Source organism: Pomacea canaliculata, linkage group LG8, assembly GCF_003073045.1.
Source record: "Pomacea canaliculata isolate SZHN2017 linkage group LG8, ASM307304v1, whole genome shotgun sequence".
Lineage (NCBI taxonomy): Eukaryota > Metazoa > Mollusca > Gastropoda > Architaenioglossa > Ampullariidae > Pomacea > Pomacea canaliculata.
The window spans coordinates 18,142,381-18,159,619 of record NC_037597.1 but is presented as its reverse complement, the minus strand read 5'-3'; the positions used below and the strand labels follow the sequence as shown (position 1 = coordinate 18,159,619).

Genomic DNA, 17,239 nt, shown 5'->3' with positions numbered 1-17,239 from the left:
GCTACAAAAATATGTAGATAAAGAATAAAACTATTACATTGTATTTTATTTCTGATTCCGATATTTCAAGATAAGCCAAATGTCGCTGTATCGGAGGTCAATATTTCTGTTATTTTTTTTTTATTATCAATCAGTAACATTCTCACTGCGGTAAGCAATTCTTTGGTAGCCTCAGGCTGTTTGACCCTGTTACTGAAAATCTTCACAGTGTAATTTATACAATATCAAAGAGTGATTATATCCCCTGTGACCAGTTTTCTGTAACATTCGTTTTTCAGACCCCAAAGACAAAATATGCCATGTACACCCAGAAAGTTCCATACGTTCCTGAGTTTTTGATCCAGGCCATTGATGAGACTGGTGTGGTGGCCGAAAGTATATTCCACGTGACTAAGATGATTTTTGCAGGTGAGAACACTTTTGTCTTAACTCCCTTGACTATGTTAAAAAAACAGTTTAGCAGCACTTTAGCAAGCTGGTTTGTACAATTCACGAGAAAATTCTCTTGACTATAAGAGTGTCAAGAAGTCGTCTGCATTTTCCATACTCACTCCATACCCACATCTTTTTTGTGTCGCCATTTTTCTGATGTTATATTTTAAAAACATAATTTACACGTGTAGTTTGAAGAGAGCTAGTGTACGCCGTGTAAAAATTTTCGGTGATGAGAGCTGTTTTCTGTCGGATATTTTAATAAATAAAGTTTGTAAAGAAAAAATCTCTTCAGAAAATAAACCGACGCTTCTTCATCCAAACTTCTGTCTTCCTCCATCGACTTGGGCATCCCGGTGGCGCAGCGGTCAGCGCCTGTCACGAGTACAGTAACGAGTGGCTAACTGTCATTCACACCTCGCCTCGGACACGCTGTTCTTTTTCTGAATGTGGCACCTGTTTACAGGGCCGTTTGCTTTGCCACGATAAAAGTCTTAGCTGCTGACTCGGTCAAAAATTCCCTGCCGCGGCTCCTCACACCGCTCACATACTTCCTTGTCTTTACAGCGCTGACGTCGTTTCCACGGCAATAAATCATTGTTTATCTTTGCACCTGTCTTGCTGTCTGTGCACCCTCACCTGTCCTCCTTTATCCCATTTACCTTTCCAGTCCTCAAACTATTTGCTCCAAGTCACGTGTTAGAACGATGCGAAGGAAGATTTGTAAATATGCATACAACCTTTTCTTGTTTTCTGCGTTTCCCAAACAGTAAACAATTATGTCAGAAGGAATATAGCCTCCTTGTCCCTTGAAAGAATTAATCATAGTTGCTGTCTTACCTAAAATGTTTTTCTCGCTCTTCGCCCTTTCTCAGATGAGATCATGCTGCCGGACACAAAGAGTTCGTTAAGAGCGAGCAGCAACGTGGTCCTCCTCAACTACACGATGGAGAGGAGCCCGGATGTCAACAGCGGGCTGACGGTCAAGCTGACCTGGGATCACCCCAAAGACCTGGAGTCTACAAACAAGGAGACACTGTACTACAAAGTCACCTATATCCTTAAGAAGTGTGGCGTTTACGAGGAAATGCCCGGATGTCCCCATCCCTCCGACCAGTACACGTCCACGGTACCCGTGCTCGTTTCGGAAAAGGTACCCGTGTGTCTGATACTATTTAATGCATATGTCGCAAAGAGATAGATATAGAGAGATATAAAGAGAAAGTTAATAGAGTTTATTGAAAAATAAAAGCGCTCTACTTAATCATCATCAGTCATCAATCATTCCTTAAAATATACATAATTTTCATGATGATGCTTTCCACTAACGTTGGCTTCCTCCGCGGTTCTGTTTTGCAGCCCCAGTATACAATTCGCAATTTGTTATACAACACGGAGTATGTTGTTCTGATCGTGTTGAACTCGAGGGACCTGGCCGTGACCTCTGTGTGGACTACTCCGTGCCGGGAACCAAGCAAAAATTTTCAAAGAATGCTACGACGAAACCGAAAGGTCTTCAATGGAAACACCAGACCTTGCACCTGAGGAGCCAGGTAGGCTGCGATTGGTTTGTCAGTTCAGCAGTATCAGTGAGCACTGTTCAGTGCTTAGTACGGTTACAGTGTCACATGGTCTACTCATGAAGAAGATGCAATATTGTTACCTACTGTACTGTGCCTTTAAGATCCTGCGGGAATGTGACAGCTGTTAAAATGTGACATCGGTTGCGACAGTTCGTTTACATGCTACGTCAGCAACTAAAAAACAACTGTAACCTGAAGAATTTAGTCCATTTTAATTTCTCACAGTCTTGCACAATTAAGAAATAAACCATTGAATGTTGTGTGTTTGTCCGACAGACGAGTCCCTGTCGGAACTGATCCGCAACGTCACAGTGACGCTCCTGCCGCAGAGAAACCGACCCAACACAGTTCTCGTCAACATCTCGTGGACTTTTCTCTCAGACCCTCAAAAGTCAACTTTAGCATCGCCATCATGCTAGAGGACGATGCTGGCGGCCTTCTGGTGTACAAAGACGATGTGCCCGGAACTTACGTAGTAGTTGAGCTGTTAGACAGCACCGTTTACAAAGTAGTGGTCAGTATAGTTGATGTCACATTGAGATATATATGTAGAACCTACCTTCTGTCTCATCCTGTTCTTGATGACCAATCTTTGGAGTTGTTTGTCTGGTTTGATTTTTTCCCATGTCTGTACCCTATCCTGTGTGTGTGTGTGTCAGTCGGTGAGAGAGAACTTTTTGTGGTTTTTGAAGATTATACAACAGTGGGTAGATCAGTGTGAAGTGAAACACAAAAACTATAAACGATTGAGCTTGAGGAATGGTGGATGTAGTATCTCAAGTGTAGCCGGTCTAAACCCACGCAGTGTATGACCTCTGACCCCACTCTTTTGCAGATTGAGGTTTTCGCGACAACTGAGAAAAACGAGAAGGAGTTTTTCGATGAAAGTCAACGAAGAATATCTTTTAACACCTCCGAGCTCCAGTTCGCCATTAAGGAGTTGCCAGACGACCGAATGACCAGTAAGACAATCTGTAACACTGCCATTGCTGTTGTCTTTGCTGATGAATCTTCCTCCTGTTCTGCTGCTCGCTTCTTGTTGGTGTTTTTGCCACTTTTTTTGTCAACAACCATCAGCAACTCCCTCATCATCACTTCCAACCAACGACTCCACCTGCTCTCCTCTTCATTCTGTCTCAGTGTTCCCCATCATTTACCAGACACAATCACAGTTTATATCGTTGTTGTGCTGCTGCTGCTGTTGTTGATACCCGTGTCGGTGGAAGTTTCTTCGTGTTCACCTGTTAGTGCTGTAAACAAGATAAAAGCCTTTTTGTAGTGTTTTATGTGACACGAATTCACCTTTTTTTTTGACTGTTTGTTTGCTCCGATCCAGTAACACTGTGCTATTATCGAGCTACGCTCCTAAATGTTTATGTCACAAAAATGTTACAACAGACATAAAAACGAAATCAGACAGCCGATCCTCACTATTCACGAGATTTTTTCCGTTATTGGAAAAAAGCTGTATTTCATGAAAGAATAATTTGTGTTTCAATAAAAATAATTTCTGTTTTAGCCGAAAATAGTTTGTGTCTCAGTAGAAAACAATTTGTGTTTCAACAGAGAAACATCTGAAGGCGGTCAACAGTGTCATCATTGGAGCCTGCTGCGCTGGTGTCCTGGTCATAGGAGCCTTCGTGGTCCTCATTCTGTACAAGAAGAGACAAAGCTTCAAGGGCATCATCATCCCCAAGACAACCGTTGCCAAAAGTAACAGCTACAAATCAAGTGTAGGAGGTGAGCAAGCTCTAGTTTAAATGTTTACCACAGGGGCAAATTTCATCTCATAAGGCCACGAGGAATGGCACGCCCCAATATGGCTTTAATATCTTTTCTTTATGACAAAAGCAATACAACATGTTAGTCTGAATATAATACGAGTATAAACAACTTTTTGTATTTTTGCATTTTTCCTGTCTTGCTAGTGTCTGTAGTTAAGGTAATTTACTAACATTTATCTTAATTGCACAACAGGGAAGGCTGACTACTCCAATCAACTGATGGTCTTCGGAGACGAGTGGGAGCTGGATCCCCGAGAGCTCAAGTTCAGTACCCCACTTGGCCAGGGCGCCTTCGGTAAAGTGGTGACGGGATACTACTGTGATCGCAAAGTGGCAATAAAGCTCGTCAAAGGTAGAGTGAACACCTTTCACTTCATGTTTTCATCACTTGCTTTCTTGTTTACACAGATCGAGTGTTTTGCACGCGAGGGCCTTTACCTCGCGGGAGGATTATTGTTGACTTTGGCATATTCGGGTGGCCGTACATGCCTCGTGCTGCGCGGTGCATCCACTGCATCTTCAGTGCGGTGAAGACAGCATGTTGGACCCGGGGCGCTGCTTTGCCACCCCACCCTCATTCCGCCGACTCATCGCCACCTCTACCCACCCTCGGTACCGCACGCACCCAGCCTTTGTGATGACGAGCATAAAAGAAAAATCAGCGGCGAGCCAGATGTGACGAGGGAGACCTGTTCACCAAATGTTAGTCACAGACGATGCTCATCCCCTCGTAATATACTGTGCTCGGTGCATCTCATTCGACTTGGTCGTTGGAGTAAGGCTGTTATAAATGAGACACAAATACACTGTGACTTTACTACCAGATAAAAGATAGTTTACCCCGGGTATTTTTTCAGTTGTCATTTCCAATAGGATGAGCTCTTATGTAATGGCACCTGATCGTGTTGACGGAAGAGGAAACGAGAGAGGAGAGAGAGTATGAAGGCGGGTGGATCGTGGAAGTGAATGCAGGTGTCATCATTTGACTGCTGAAATATTTATAAACAACGAAAATGTCCTCGTTGATCCACTCATGAGTAAACATCTTAATTTTGGGAGTTAAGTGAAATAAATCAGTTTTTGAGAAACTGTTACGTAGACATAGAGGAAGGATTACTTAATTGTTTTCAGAGTTTACCTGTTGTTTCCTTCAGCTGCGTACTTTAGCTCCATTCTTTACAACTGACCTAAGGGTCACTGAGCAGACCAAGTTCGTCTTTTTGCTTTAAACAAAAAAAAAAAAAAAATGTTGCGCAGTGCCATCCGAAAATGAAGCCATCAGAACTGACAAAGACAACTTCTTTTCACCGCAAACCCTTTTACATACCTAGACCGTCCATTTTGTCTGTTTATTGCAGGTGTAGATACTTCTCGTGCCAGAATGGAAAAAAACAATAATACCAACACATTTAGACATTAAGATATAATCTAACCTTTCCGAGGTCAAGTGCTCATTGTGGTAACAATCAGCTGTAAGGTCACTGCTTTCGTTTGTTTTCACAAGGAGCAACTCAGACCACGATGGAAAGATATCCTCTTAACCACCAACACGAAAACCAATTATTTCTGGTGCAGGAAAAAAGACATAATGTTATTATGTTATTTGCTCAGTGTCGTGTTCCTTCATTGGCTGTAATCGTCAGATTTCATTATTTATGATGGATGCTGCTGTGAGACCCGGGACTTGAACCGTTAATGTAGAACGACGAACGATGGCGAGTTGACAGAAGCAGGGGCTGGCAGAGGGGCTTAGTTCAGGTGAGTTTCTCGAGCGGATATAAGTGAGTGGGGGCAGTCTGTTGTGATCTCGTGCCGCCAGCCAAGCGAGAGTAGCTCTTGGCACCGACATCAAACAGAAGCGGCGGCGCAGTGGATCCACAGACCTCATCGACAACAAGAGAACGGGAGTAGGGAGGGCAAAGATCCCCCAGTATCTATCTTGTCTTGTCCGGCCGTTGGTAGCTCGTCACTTGATGGTGCCGGCATCCGACTAGATGAAAACAGCGGCCATGTTGTCTCAGACAACACGCTGAAGAGCCGAGGGCTCAGGTAGACAAGTCTGGCAAGATGGCTCCCACCTGCAGGCATCCTCGGCACCCGACTCGACTCGGGGAAAACGCCGTTTGGGTCTGTTGGGCCCCTGGCTCGACAAGCAGACATGGGGAAATGTACGGAAAGAACACGCAAGCAAACATCCCTGAAAGACAGCTGGTTTGAGGCACAGCTAACAGAAACCAGCTGCACTTGCTACTAAGTCCGTGGCAGTGACTGCACCTCTCACTCTTGTCTGGCATCGTGCTAAAGTTAAGCCGTACGTCCCCGGACATAACAATGTTGTATACAATAAACATAAACATGCTTGCGATGTATGTAACACATCAAAAAGTCTGACCGCCCTCAGAAAAATGTCGTCTACCTGCAACTGTTATCGCGAAGTCTTGCTTAAACCTCTGTCGTTTGGCAACGTCTGAAGCATTGAGTCACTCTGATCTTATTTTTATTTTTTATTTTTATTTTTATTTTTTAGTTTTATTTTTATTTTTAGTTTTTATTTTTAGTTTTTATTTATTTTTATTTTTTATTTTTTTTTCTATTTTCTATTTTTATTTTTAGTTTTTTATTTTATTTTTTTTATTTTTAGTTTTTATTTTTAGTTTTTATTTTATATTGTTTATTTTTATTTTACCTTTTGCCAAATGTTTGATCTGTAGTTATCTGTTCTTTCTAAAACGACTCTTGAATACTGATTAATATTTTTTTTGACATAATATTTTAATTTAATTAACTTTTGTTTGCACGTTGCTACATTTACTTACTTAACTTTAATGCCACACTTTCACATATGGTTACATAAAAGGGTGTGACCATAGAAATACAAACAGAAGCGAATAATTAGTTTTCATAAAAAAGCGATCGCTTTCTGTTGGTGTTTTCCGATGATGTCAGGAAGACTTCAGGTGGTATTCATCGCCGGTTAGGAAAACAAGAAAGCAGCTCAGGGTCTGCAGAAAGCAGGAAGAGCTGTTGTCTCTACATCTTGCTTGACTGATTCTTGAATATCTCGTCACCGATTTTTCTCCTATTTCCACACGAGAGTTGACTTCATCTTGCAGCCATTGGGATTACACAAGAAAGTCAGATGTTTACGGTCATGTCGCTCTCTCGGCTATTTTCGGTGGCATTTTGACATGACTTGGACGGGTACCACGTGTACACTATCGCACATCTTCAACTGTCCACCATGCACACAGCTAAACCATCTTCCCTAACACCTAGAAAGCAACTTTTTACAGTTTTAAATGTTGATAAGGGGAATATTTTTAGCAAGAGGAGATCACTTATCGCCATCGAAATGTTTTTACATTGTGTCAAGAAAGATTTTTGGACTCGGTCTGTGCTTTCAGTCTTTTCAGTAAAATCGTGCCAGTGATAGTGGAGGCCACCATGGAAATATTTCTTACTACTAAGCTGAATGCTTTATCGACGCAAAACTTTCTGAATTGTCTGTGCGTTTGCAAGTGTGTGATTCTAGATGAGCTAGGATATTTCATTTGAAAGAATGTACCATTATCTACATTGTATTTAAAGCAACGAATTGCTCTGGATTTTCATATTTTGGACATATTTGGATATTTTGTTTCTGTGTCTTTCTCTCTTTTTTTTTGCATGCACACACACGGACACGCACACCGGCTCACGTTCATTTCGTCTTGTTTATTATCTTACTTGCTATCTTCAGCGTAAAGTTTATATCCTCAAACCCTGTCAATGTATGTGTTGTCGGCTGATTGTGTTTGCAGAAGGAGCACCCATGTCCTACAAGGAGGATCTGGTTGCTGAAATCAACTTGATGAAGCGCCTAGGAACGCATCCCAACATCGTGTGTCTGATCGGGGCCTGCACCATGGCCGAGCCCATTGCCTTGATTATGGAGTACGTTCCCCATGGCAACCTTCAAAACTTTCTCAAGTAAGTATCGGGGAAAACAATAGTATACTACACTTTGCCAAAACTAATCTTCGTGTTCACCGTAATCAACAAAAAGTTTATTTACTATATGACAACAAACACTGTTGTTAATCCCCAAACCCGAGACAATTTTTAAAAGTTAATGAATTTATTTGTGTGAGTTTTCTTACCTGCATTTTAACCCTTGTGTACTTTTATCTTTAATTGCCATCTAATCACTGCTGACAATTGTGTTGCCGCAACCACCTGCACTTTCCAACCCACGTTTCAAAAACGATTAACAAGAAAAGGTTTCTTTTTACTTATTATCAACAGGATTATTCTAGGCACGCCAATAAAGTAACTTGAGCTTCATTCTCTAAACAAATGTTTAAAAAAAAATCAGTTGTGAGTGTATTCTGTGCTTGTAGCATCCCACTATTGTTTGCTGTCTCTTGCGCCTGTTAAACAACACTGATAAAGATGGCGACTTTGAAAAAAGTCAGTAGCTTCTTCTGCTGTAAGCAGATAAGTTTGGAACAATGGATTGCTGGTTCGCCAGAGAAGCTCCCCCCATCGTTTCCCTTGGTCCCTATCAGCTTATTCAACGAAAGTAAGCTAGCTGCCTGAAGGAGCCGTGATTGTGTGCACGGGAGTGATAAGTTTAAAACACTGGTGTTACCCTCAGGCCTGATGAAAGACAGGTCGAGCTGTCTAAACACGGAGTGGAAAACAAAGACCCATACACAACATTCTTTGTACTAATTTAGGGCCCCGCGCGCTCACATTTTTTTTTTTTAAAGTGTTGGGTACAGAGTGTAGACATCCAAAATTGTTCCGGAACTCCTTTTAAAACATCTTGTAGAGACAAGGGGAGAAACAGCTGAGATAAACAAGTTGTAATGGAGGTAAGAAAAAGTCCCGTTTAGCTTTGGTTCTTGATTTTTGCTTGTTGAAGATCCACACAGCGCTCGGCCGCCAAGAGGCTGCTCCCCAGTCCAGGTGTTGCAAATGTTTTCTCGAAGGTAATCACGTTAAAGAACAACGGTTGAGCCTTGAATGTTTCTTGTTCCCTATCCTTCTTCATCCACATTTATCCAATGAAGAACGGGTTTGGCATCAAACATGCAAAAGTTATTTCTGCAGCCTTGAAATGGTTAAACCTGGGTATAGGACAGGTCAGAGATATAGTCAAGCATGTATTAAAAATACCACAAACACAAGGACAGCAGCTAAGCGAGGGTTCACGGGCTGGGGTGAAGGGTTAGAGGGTAATGACTCGGCGTTGGAGAGACGTGTTCACCGAAGCTAGCCGCAGCGAAAGTATTAGCGAGGACGGACGTGGAGCAGCAGATGGCGGCCAATGTTGAGGTGATAATGGCGAAAGAGCGACGACAAAACAAAATTCTGCGAGGTGCCAACGAAGGCAAGGAAAGACTGGACCACGAGGTACTCATCAAGTACTCGAGATAAGGACCCGCACAAAACCCTGAAAAATGCGCCGCGGTGGTATGGTTCGAGGCCACCATGGAGCCGCCTGGAGCCACAAGATGGATGTGCTTTTGGACTGGCCAACTTTTCCAGTGATGATTATATTTTTTAACATCCCCCTACATGCTATCAAGTATATCGCAGTTGTCCTTGTGGTGTCTAAACACACATTTCTACTGTAGCCCTCCAAGGATTTTTATTTTCATCAAAGTCGAGAGAGAGAAGTGTGTTGCCTTTCAACAACCAGCAACTTCTCCGCATACTGTGACATGTCAGTGCTGCCATCAATCACCTACACTGGGTCGTCCACATGATCTTGAAAATGTCGTCAACGTAGTCTAAATATAGTCTCTTCAGCTTTTGGGTGGAACAATTCAATGCCAAATACCCGGATATATTTAGAATCTTCTAAACACATTTGTTGTATAACATGTTCCTTTCATTTATCTTAAAACTGCTCCATATCTGCGTATCTTACAGCAGCTGACTATTTTTGAATATCTTTCGAAAGATAATATATCCTGTTTATCCCTCGGCGAAAAGTTGTTTATTCTCACTGTCCACAGAACACACACTGTGTACAGATTATCTAAATTCTCCAGTACCTTCCTTTTGCTGCCCTCCGTATCTGCTCAGTTCGAATCTGACAAAGCATGGGCGTTCTTTTCTCATTTTTATAAATTCTTACTTACATCATCCGAGAGAGAAAAGTGTTGTGTATTTTTATTCTAAGTAGAGATAGTTTAAACAGAGAGGAAAAAAAAGAAGAAACAGCAACGAAAGTCTTGGTGATAGTTAATGGAAATATGCCCCTGTTTCCCATGGATGCGACTAGAAAAAAGGTTAGGTGGACACTTGACAGGACTACCACAAATAGAAATTGTATTATTTTGTTTTTGTTTGTTTGTTGTAGTTTTGTTTTGTTGTTGTTGTTGCTGCTGCTGGAACAGAAGAAGTAAGCTTCTTGTTGCGGATGTGGTTTTCATCAGCAGGCTTCCTCTTCTGTGGATTGCTAACGACAGACTTGTGTAGTTGTAGTTTTAGTTGTAGTTGTAGTTGTAGTGGGTGTAGTTGTAGCTGGGTGTCTGTTACTACAAGGTGTCGACATTGCTCAGGTAGTGGAATGTGAACAGGTGAATAATATCGGACTTCGCTTCACTTTCGATGTCTTACAAGCTACATTATCTGCGCTCCCATCGGTTTCTTGCGCGTGTTTCTTTTCCAGATATTCACAGCTTCTTCTTTCATCATTTAGGAGGATTCAGTTGGTTAACTCTTCCTCTCGCCATGTCGGCTTTATTTCATCTTGCAAACTACAGCCATGGGCTACATTTCCGCAAACCATTTCTCACCCTGATGTAGCACCAACAGCCACCCGATTGACTCTCCCACCCCTCCTCCTCTCAAGTGGGACTTGAACATTCACCACAAAGACAGAAGAAACAGGAATGTAAATTGTCAGCAACTACACCATCCACAGCAGCCAGCCAGCAAACATCATCGGAACTTGGACATAACAGTCAGTCCTCGATGGCCGGGTGTGTCTTGTTGCCTGTTAAACAATATCCACTGTTCGCTAGGCAAACACTTACAAGTGCCGCAGACATGCGCAGTGAAGATAACCGAGTTTGCTGGCTTGTTGTGCCGCTAACTACTGTCATCTCCACAAGTATTGAAAACTCGGAGACAGGTTTGTTTTTCTGCTTTAGAAAGACGATGCCAGAGATTGTTGTTATTCTTTAAGGAGCCGACGATAGTGGGAGGTGTTTATCGAACACGTGAGAGCCAGATGCTATCGGAAACCATTAATTCAGTCCTGCGTCGTCGTTTCCTTGTTTATTATTTGGATTTTCTTTTTTTTTCTTTCTTTCTTTTCCTTCTTTCTTGTCGCTTGACTCCAGACTCTTCTCACCCTTGCAGAAGATACTGCATTCGAAGCAAGGACGCATGTGCGCACAGCTCGGGGTTTGCCCGATCTTGGAGACAAGAAAACTTTGTAGACGAATGGTGGCAGATGGCTGGACATAGAAGTTATTCACGCAAACAATACTGTAGAAGAAGAGCTCGAATATCTTCCTCCTTCTTCCCTAAAAAACAAACAAAAAAACAAGCATGCTTCATTGTAAGAAACCAATCTTAAGATCGTTACAGACCACGTGACCAAAAACAGCGGATGTCGTGATAGGGTCGAGATAGCATCGCATGCAAGGGAAAGGAGGAGGTGAGAGGAGGCAAACATAAGCGCTTTCTCTGAAATATTTTTTGATGCATCTGCTTGCTTTCAAATGCAGTCAATGAGCTCCACTTCACGTGTTGTTTTCTTTTTTTTTTTTTTTTTTTTTTTTTTTCTTTTTTTTTTTTACTTATTTTTTACAAAACACGTTCTTCACTGACAATATACACACTATCCAACGGCGGCATGTGAACTTGCGTGACAGGAACAATGTGATGATTACTTCCTTGATGTAAAGACCAGTGTTGTACTTTCCCCTTTCTAGGGATTTGAGTTAGGATGTTTGATTTTTGTTTTCTTTGCATTGATAGTGGATCGGTTTGAAGCACAGTGTTCATTCTTGTCCTCATCATTCAGTAGAAAAATGACAAAGAAGTTTCGTTTGTTCCACGAAAAGGTTTTGAACCGTACACGCATACGCCACAGTCTCCAATTCCGACCCACAAGGTTGACTTCAACTGTCTTCGTTAGCTCAACCGAGTAATTAGCGAATATTTTTGTAATTTCTCGTTTAGATTAAACTGCCGCGGTGCGATTCATTTTAATTAAGACCTATAGGCCGACTCACACCCCGACGAAGGCTGATCTCTAAACAAAGACCCGAGGCGAGTGTTTTGTCTGGAAGAAATGTCGGGGCGACTATAGCTGGTGTCAGAAGCTTCACTACGTCGCTCTCACGTAGCCGTCCCGTACATGCGGAGTGCGTACTGGCTTCTCGCCCCGTGCCGCTGACGGCAAACCCGTGCGACCTTTAAACATGCCAGGCCCCTGTTTGCTGTCCTACAAGCCGATCTGAGGCGAGATGGTGTAACCACAAACAGCGCTTCATGCACAATCGGCAAATATTTATAAGTGAAAGGGGTGGGCGAGTGTGGGTATCATACACATTTCAGTAATAGGAGAGACTAGTGTGAACTCGGTCCTCGAGTAAATATTGCTGTCATTGGAAAGCGAAGGGGCGCTCGGCAGCATGCACGGACACCCCTCCCACTAGTTGTGTACCTCCCTTCCCCTCTCCCTCCATCACACACATACACCACACCACAACCTACCTCCCTCCCTGGTCTTGCGCACGCGCGTCTGGCACGCGGCTGTGACTACGTCTGCGGGTGCATGTTTGTAGGCGAAAGACAAGAGAAGAGGAGAAAGAAAGAGAGAGATATGATATCCATGAGTGGAGAAAGAAGCAGTGACACGAGAATGCACTCATCCTTATCGTTAAAGAAAAATCTGTTGAAACGTCTTTCTACATTCTTCGTCTTGACTTCTTGACGGGCGGGGATCACAGCAGCCGGATAAGTGGTGCAACAAACTCTTTCCGTTTTTTTTGCCAGTGAATTTAGAAATTATTCACATAACTAACTAGCTTGGAGGGTGGAAGAAAAAAATCTGAGCTCCGTTATTACCTTTTATTTTGTCGTTTTCTTTTACTCTCACGGTGACAATGTAAACCCGGGTTTTTCCGTTTCAGAGCATCATGCACGTGTTGTAATGCCGAGTGTGTCAGACATTTGTGACTAGTCATACAATTTTTTCTAATTACTTGAGCTGAGCTTTTTTTAAAAACGTGTTTTTCAACGAGGTTCCAAAGAAGTTTGTTCTTGTGGAAACTCCTTGTTCCATCTATCATTCAGCAAATGTTATACAGCTCCCTGCTACTTAACTCTCTCAACTCAACATCTCGAGAGAACAGGGGGTGGGGAAGGGAGGTGAAGAGATAGAAGGCGGGCACGTGTTTGTAAATGTAAAACTAGGTGTGAAGTGTGTGTAAAAAAAAAAAGCTAAAAAATATATATATATAATCAGTTACCCACATTTTATTTGAATCCTTAGACGTTAGACGGTAATGTGTGTTTTTGTGACGCAGACGATGTTGAGGCTTCGTTGCCAGGATACAGTCGATTACGATGATCTAGGTCCTCTTTAACATACTGAGACACTTGAGACAAAACCGTTTGTTGTCAGAGGGAATTACAGTTAGTGGCAGGATTTATTAGCGGCGCCATAAATCAAACGGTTGGATAGCATGGCAATATTTTGTATATTAATTACTTCTGATGACTTTTTGTTCCGATTGTGGCCAATTGTAGGGTCTGAGATGAACTGTTTTATGGAACACCCCTAGAAAGGGAGGTGTTAGCCGGTTGTGTACAGTCTGGAAGCCTGCAGGGTGTCATTACTCACGTGCAGCTGTTTCTCCTTTCAAGCATTTCTTAAAGTGGGGCGTGCAGCAACAACAAAAATGTGATTTGAGAAAGTGCTTGTGTGCTGTGCATCCGTGTTGAATTTTCAAATGCATGTAGTCGAAATACATAAAAAAAAATTCTTTGCTGCATACATACATACATCAAAACTACCGAGCCTTTTTACCTGTCGAGAACTAGAGATGGGGCGTGGAGAGGGATGAGGACGAGAGAAACAGGTAAAATAGTCTGGCAGACACTCGTGCCAGAAATTAATCTTTAAAACGCGTGTTTGCTTATGCATTGATGTATTTTATGTCACCTTAGCTGTGTCGATGAAAAGATATATATATATAAAGTCAGATTAAAACATACGCGAGTAACTGGCGTCCGTCGTGTCAGAAGACAATGCAGACAGATGACTGATGTGAAGAGAGAGGAGCCAGGTGTAGCCGGTAGACACGCTAGGGTGGCAGCACTTTACAAGATTGTAAGGTTTGTTTCTGTTATCTACAGGAAGTGCAGGCTAGAAGGAGATCTTCACAAGCGTCCTGATGGGCCCAGTGAAATCCAGTACTCCATGCTGCAAGACTGCGGCGGCATCGAGAACGGCGTCATCACACCAACCGACATGCTGTCCTTCGCACGCCAGGTTGCCATGGCAATGGTCAGTTCACAGTCCTGGATTTGTGCTCATGGCATCTCTGTGTGTGTGTGTGTTGCGTGTGTGTGTGTGTGTGTGCGCGTGTGAGCGTGTGAACGTGTGCGCACATGCATGTGTCTCCTTATCCAGGTTGTCCACTGTCTCTTTATTCTTCTCTCCTTGTCTGTCATTCGTTGAATTAAAAACGGCTCACAACATGTCCAGGCTAGAACTAGGAGGTAATTAATGTAATAAATGTCTACACCTGATGACTTGCCGTTGTTGGCAAACACTGATCTCAAATTTTAAAATAATCAGCACCAGAGTTTAGCAGCACTTTGACCCTCACTTGGTTGCTTAGCGACACGAAAGTACTAACAAAGTCGGACCTATCAAACTGTTGCTGACGACGGAATCGGATTGAAAACTTTCAGATGAATGAATGCACATTTAACAAAGAAGAGATACTTGTATTCACATGCTATAAAATTCTAGGAAACAAAACATGGTGGGCTGCATGGGCTCCCATGACAACAAGAACATGAAGTGTGAAAATAAAATTTAGATTAGATGTAAAAGAGAGGAAGTTTGGATGCTTTAAAACGAAAGTAATAAACAGAAATGTGTAAAGAAAAGTTAGCACAACATGTAAAAAAACAACAATTTTTACGATGTTTTTAACATGCTTCCGGTGCAGGCGAGAACTGAGCAAGCGTGTTGATTGAATTAAAGATAATTGAAGGAGACCAACGACTGAAGTCGCGAAGTAGGAAAACTTATCCGAATTAAAAGTTTGATTTAATACAGCAAAGGTTTTAAGGATTTTCGAAAACAGATAAGAAATTCATTTCCAACCCAGCAGAGTATTAGAAAGCCATCACCCTTAAATACAAAGGCATCAATTTTATGTTGATATCTAATCTCAACTGTCCAGGGGAGCTGGAAACAGCGTCGGCAAATGGTAGACATCAAACACTGTAGTTATCAGATTTGATATTTATATCAAAACTTTTATCTATTCCAGCATTTCTCTGCTCTCTTCGCTCTGACAAACCACATTTAGACTATCTGTGATTCATTACACCTTTTAAAAAGCAGGGAAGGGGGGAGAAGGAAGAGGAATTAGAGAGCGGTTTACCGTGTGCAGGGCAGGAGTTGGGAGCTGCCATAAATGTTCATAGTGCCAGCACTCAACATAAACATTATAGGACTGGTGACGATTGAACTCTGCTCAGCGTGAAGCAAAAATACTCAACTTTCAGAGCCGACTGGAAGGGAGAATAAAGAAAATAGGAAAGAGAGAGAATCAGAGACGGAAAGAGACAAAACAGCCCGTCTTTTTTTTTTTTTTTTTTTTTGAAAAAAGGTTTTTGTAGATAAAATTGATAACCATCCTCGCTTCGACACCTGTGTGGAAGTTACTCTCGAAGCCATGGACAGAAGAAATATTCCCCCCACTGCTTTTCATGGCAAGCGACGGAGGAAGCGAAAAATGTAGGAGAGTAACTAGAAAAGACGGGGTGGGTTTAGGGGTGGAGTGGTGTGTCGGTAAGGTAAAGGAGGGATCGCAGCAGTACGTACCCCACCCGTCACCCCACCCTCATAATCATTACTTTTTTCGGGTCCCACGGAACGACTGGAAGCTGTGCCTCGTCAGTCTGTCAGCCAGGACGTGCAGCTGTTCCGTCAGGCCTGCTATCCTTGATCAGCGGTTACTTTGCCAGAAGAGGTGCTGATAGGTCAAGCTCCCTTCCTTTTAAGGTTAGCCCTTCAAGGCTAGCTCTTCAAGCCAGTCCCTCCGTGGACGTAAACTTTTTCTGGTTCTTGGATTAAACCGCGGGTCGCAGAATTTCTCCGCCACCCGCGACCCTAAGGTTCCCGGGGCTTTGATGGCAGCCCCGGTGATGGAGGAGACAGATGTTTGGCGGCGGGTCCTTCGGGGTGCGCGCCGTCCTGCGGTGTCACGGTCAGGCTGACAGACCCGTGTACCCTCCTGTGTACAAATAGCAATAACAACTGCTCTTTAGTTGTGACTTGTGAATAATTTCAAAAGGTTAGACAGATTTCAACAACAACAAGAACAATAACAAACAACAACAGGGAGAGCATTTTGTACCGATTTCAAGCAGATAAAAACCAGTCCTGTGAAGTGTTGTACATTGGTGCGAATAAATGAAAAACAGATAACGGGAGACAAAGTCAATCTTTTCACATTTACCGTACTGCAAAATAATAATAATAATACAAAGTAGTCAGCTATTGATTACATTATTTATTGTAGAATAAGTCCTCAGCTCTCTGCCAGCTTTCCAGAACGATTGTGGTCAATGCCGAGAAGTATGTTCAAGGTAGAATTCCCTGTGTTTCTGGACACAACGTCAACACCTGCAACGGAAAAGTCAGCAAAGGAGCATTCAATGAAATCAGACAGGGCAAGACAGAGTTTCGTAAAAAAAAGTTAAGATTTACTTTATTATCGCCAGTTACAGTTGCCAACTCCCACAAAACTCTGAAGACTTCTCCGCCTTCAGATGTGCAGATGGTCTTCACGATATCAATCCGCGTCGGTTGGTGATTATTTCTTTTCTTAACATCGCTGACAGAGGACATTCTTAACATCACTGACAGGGGCAATGGCATTTGTAGATGTGCAGTCTGTTTAATGGTGCAGCAAGTCAATTACGACCTAGGCACAAGTAATTATTGTGATCGTGAAAGCGTTGCAAGGGAGGTTAGTGAAGACCGTTAGGAACAGCGAGCCGGGGAAGAATTGCGAAAGCTGCTCGTACCTGCCTTGCGAGGGGCGGAGAAAAGTTGGCGGCACAGCGGAATAAACAGGCGAAGCTTCCCGAAAATACCCCAGTCCAGACAAATAACAGCGATAAAAAAATTATTTTCTGCAGGTGGGAAGTGTTGACGATATAAACAACATTTTATAATTT

The 17,239-nt window shown here is 42.6% G+C and overlaps 2 protein-coding genes across 2 annotated transcripts in view; both read left to right on the top strand.

The window, feature by feature from the left end:
* The window catches only part of LOC112570064, a 35,421-nt gene extending 32,997 nt beyond the window's left edge, over nucleotides 1-2,424 (top strand). Inside the window, exons 6-9 of the mRNA XM_025248268.1 lie at nucleotides 279-408; nucleotides 1,308-1,585; nucleotides 1,792-1,985; nucleotides 2,292-2,424. Of these exons, the coding sequence (XP_025104053.1) occupies nucleotides 279-408; nucleotides 1,308-1,585; nucleotides 1,792-1,977 (594 nt within the window). The 3' untranslated portion in view covers nucleotides 1,978-1,985; nucleotides 2,292-2,424. The remainder of the gene's footprint in view (nucleotides 1-278; nucleotides 409-1,307; nucleotides 1,586-1,791; nucleotides 1,986-2,291) is intronic.
* The window catches only part of LOC112570062 (fibroblast growth factor receptor 2-like), a 29,250-nt gene continuing 14,410 nt past the window's right edge, over nucleotides 2,400-17,239 (top strand). The window contains exons 1-6 of the mRNA XM_025248267.1: nucleotides 2,400-2,529; nucleotides 2,851-2,977; nucleotides 3,582-3,755; nucleotides 3,993-4,151; nucleotides 7,600-7,768; nucleotides 14,171-14,321. Coding sequence (XP_025104052.1) covers nucleotides 2,428-2,529; nucleotides 2,851-2,977; nucleotides 3,582-3,755; nucleotides 3,993-4,151; nucleotides 7,600-7,768; nucleotides 14,171-14,321 — 882 coding nt within the window. The 5' untranslated portion in view covers nucleotides 2,400-2,427. The remainder of the gene's footprint in view (nucleotides 2,530-2,850; nucleotides 2,978-3,581; nucleotides 3,756-3,992; nucleotides 4,152-7,599; nucleotides 7,769-14,170; nucleotides 14,322-17,239) is intronic.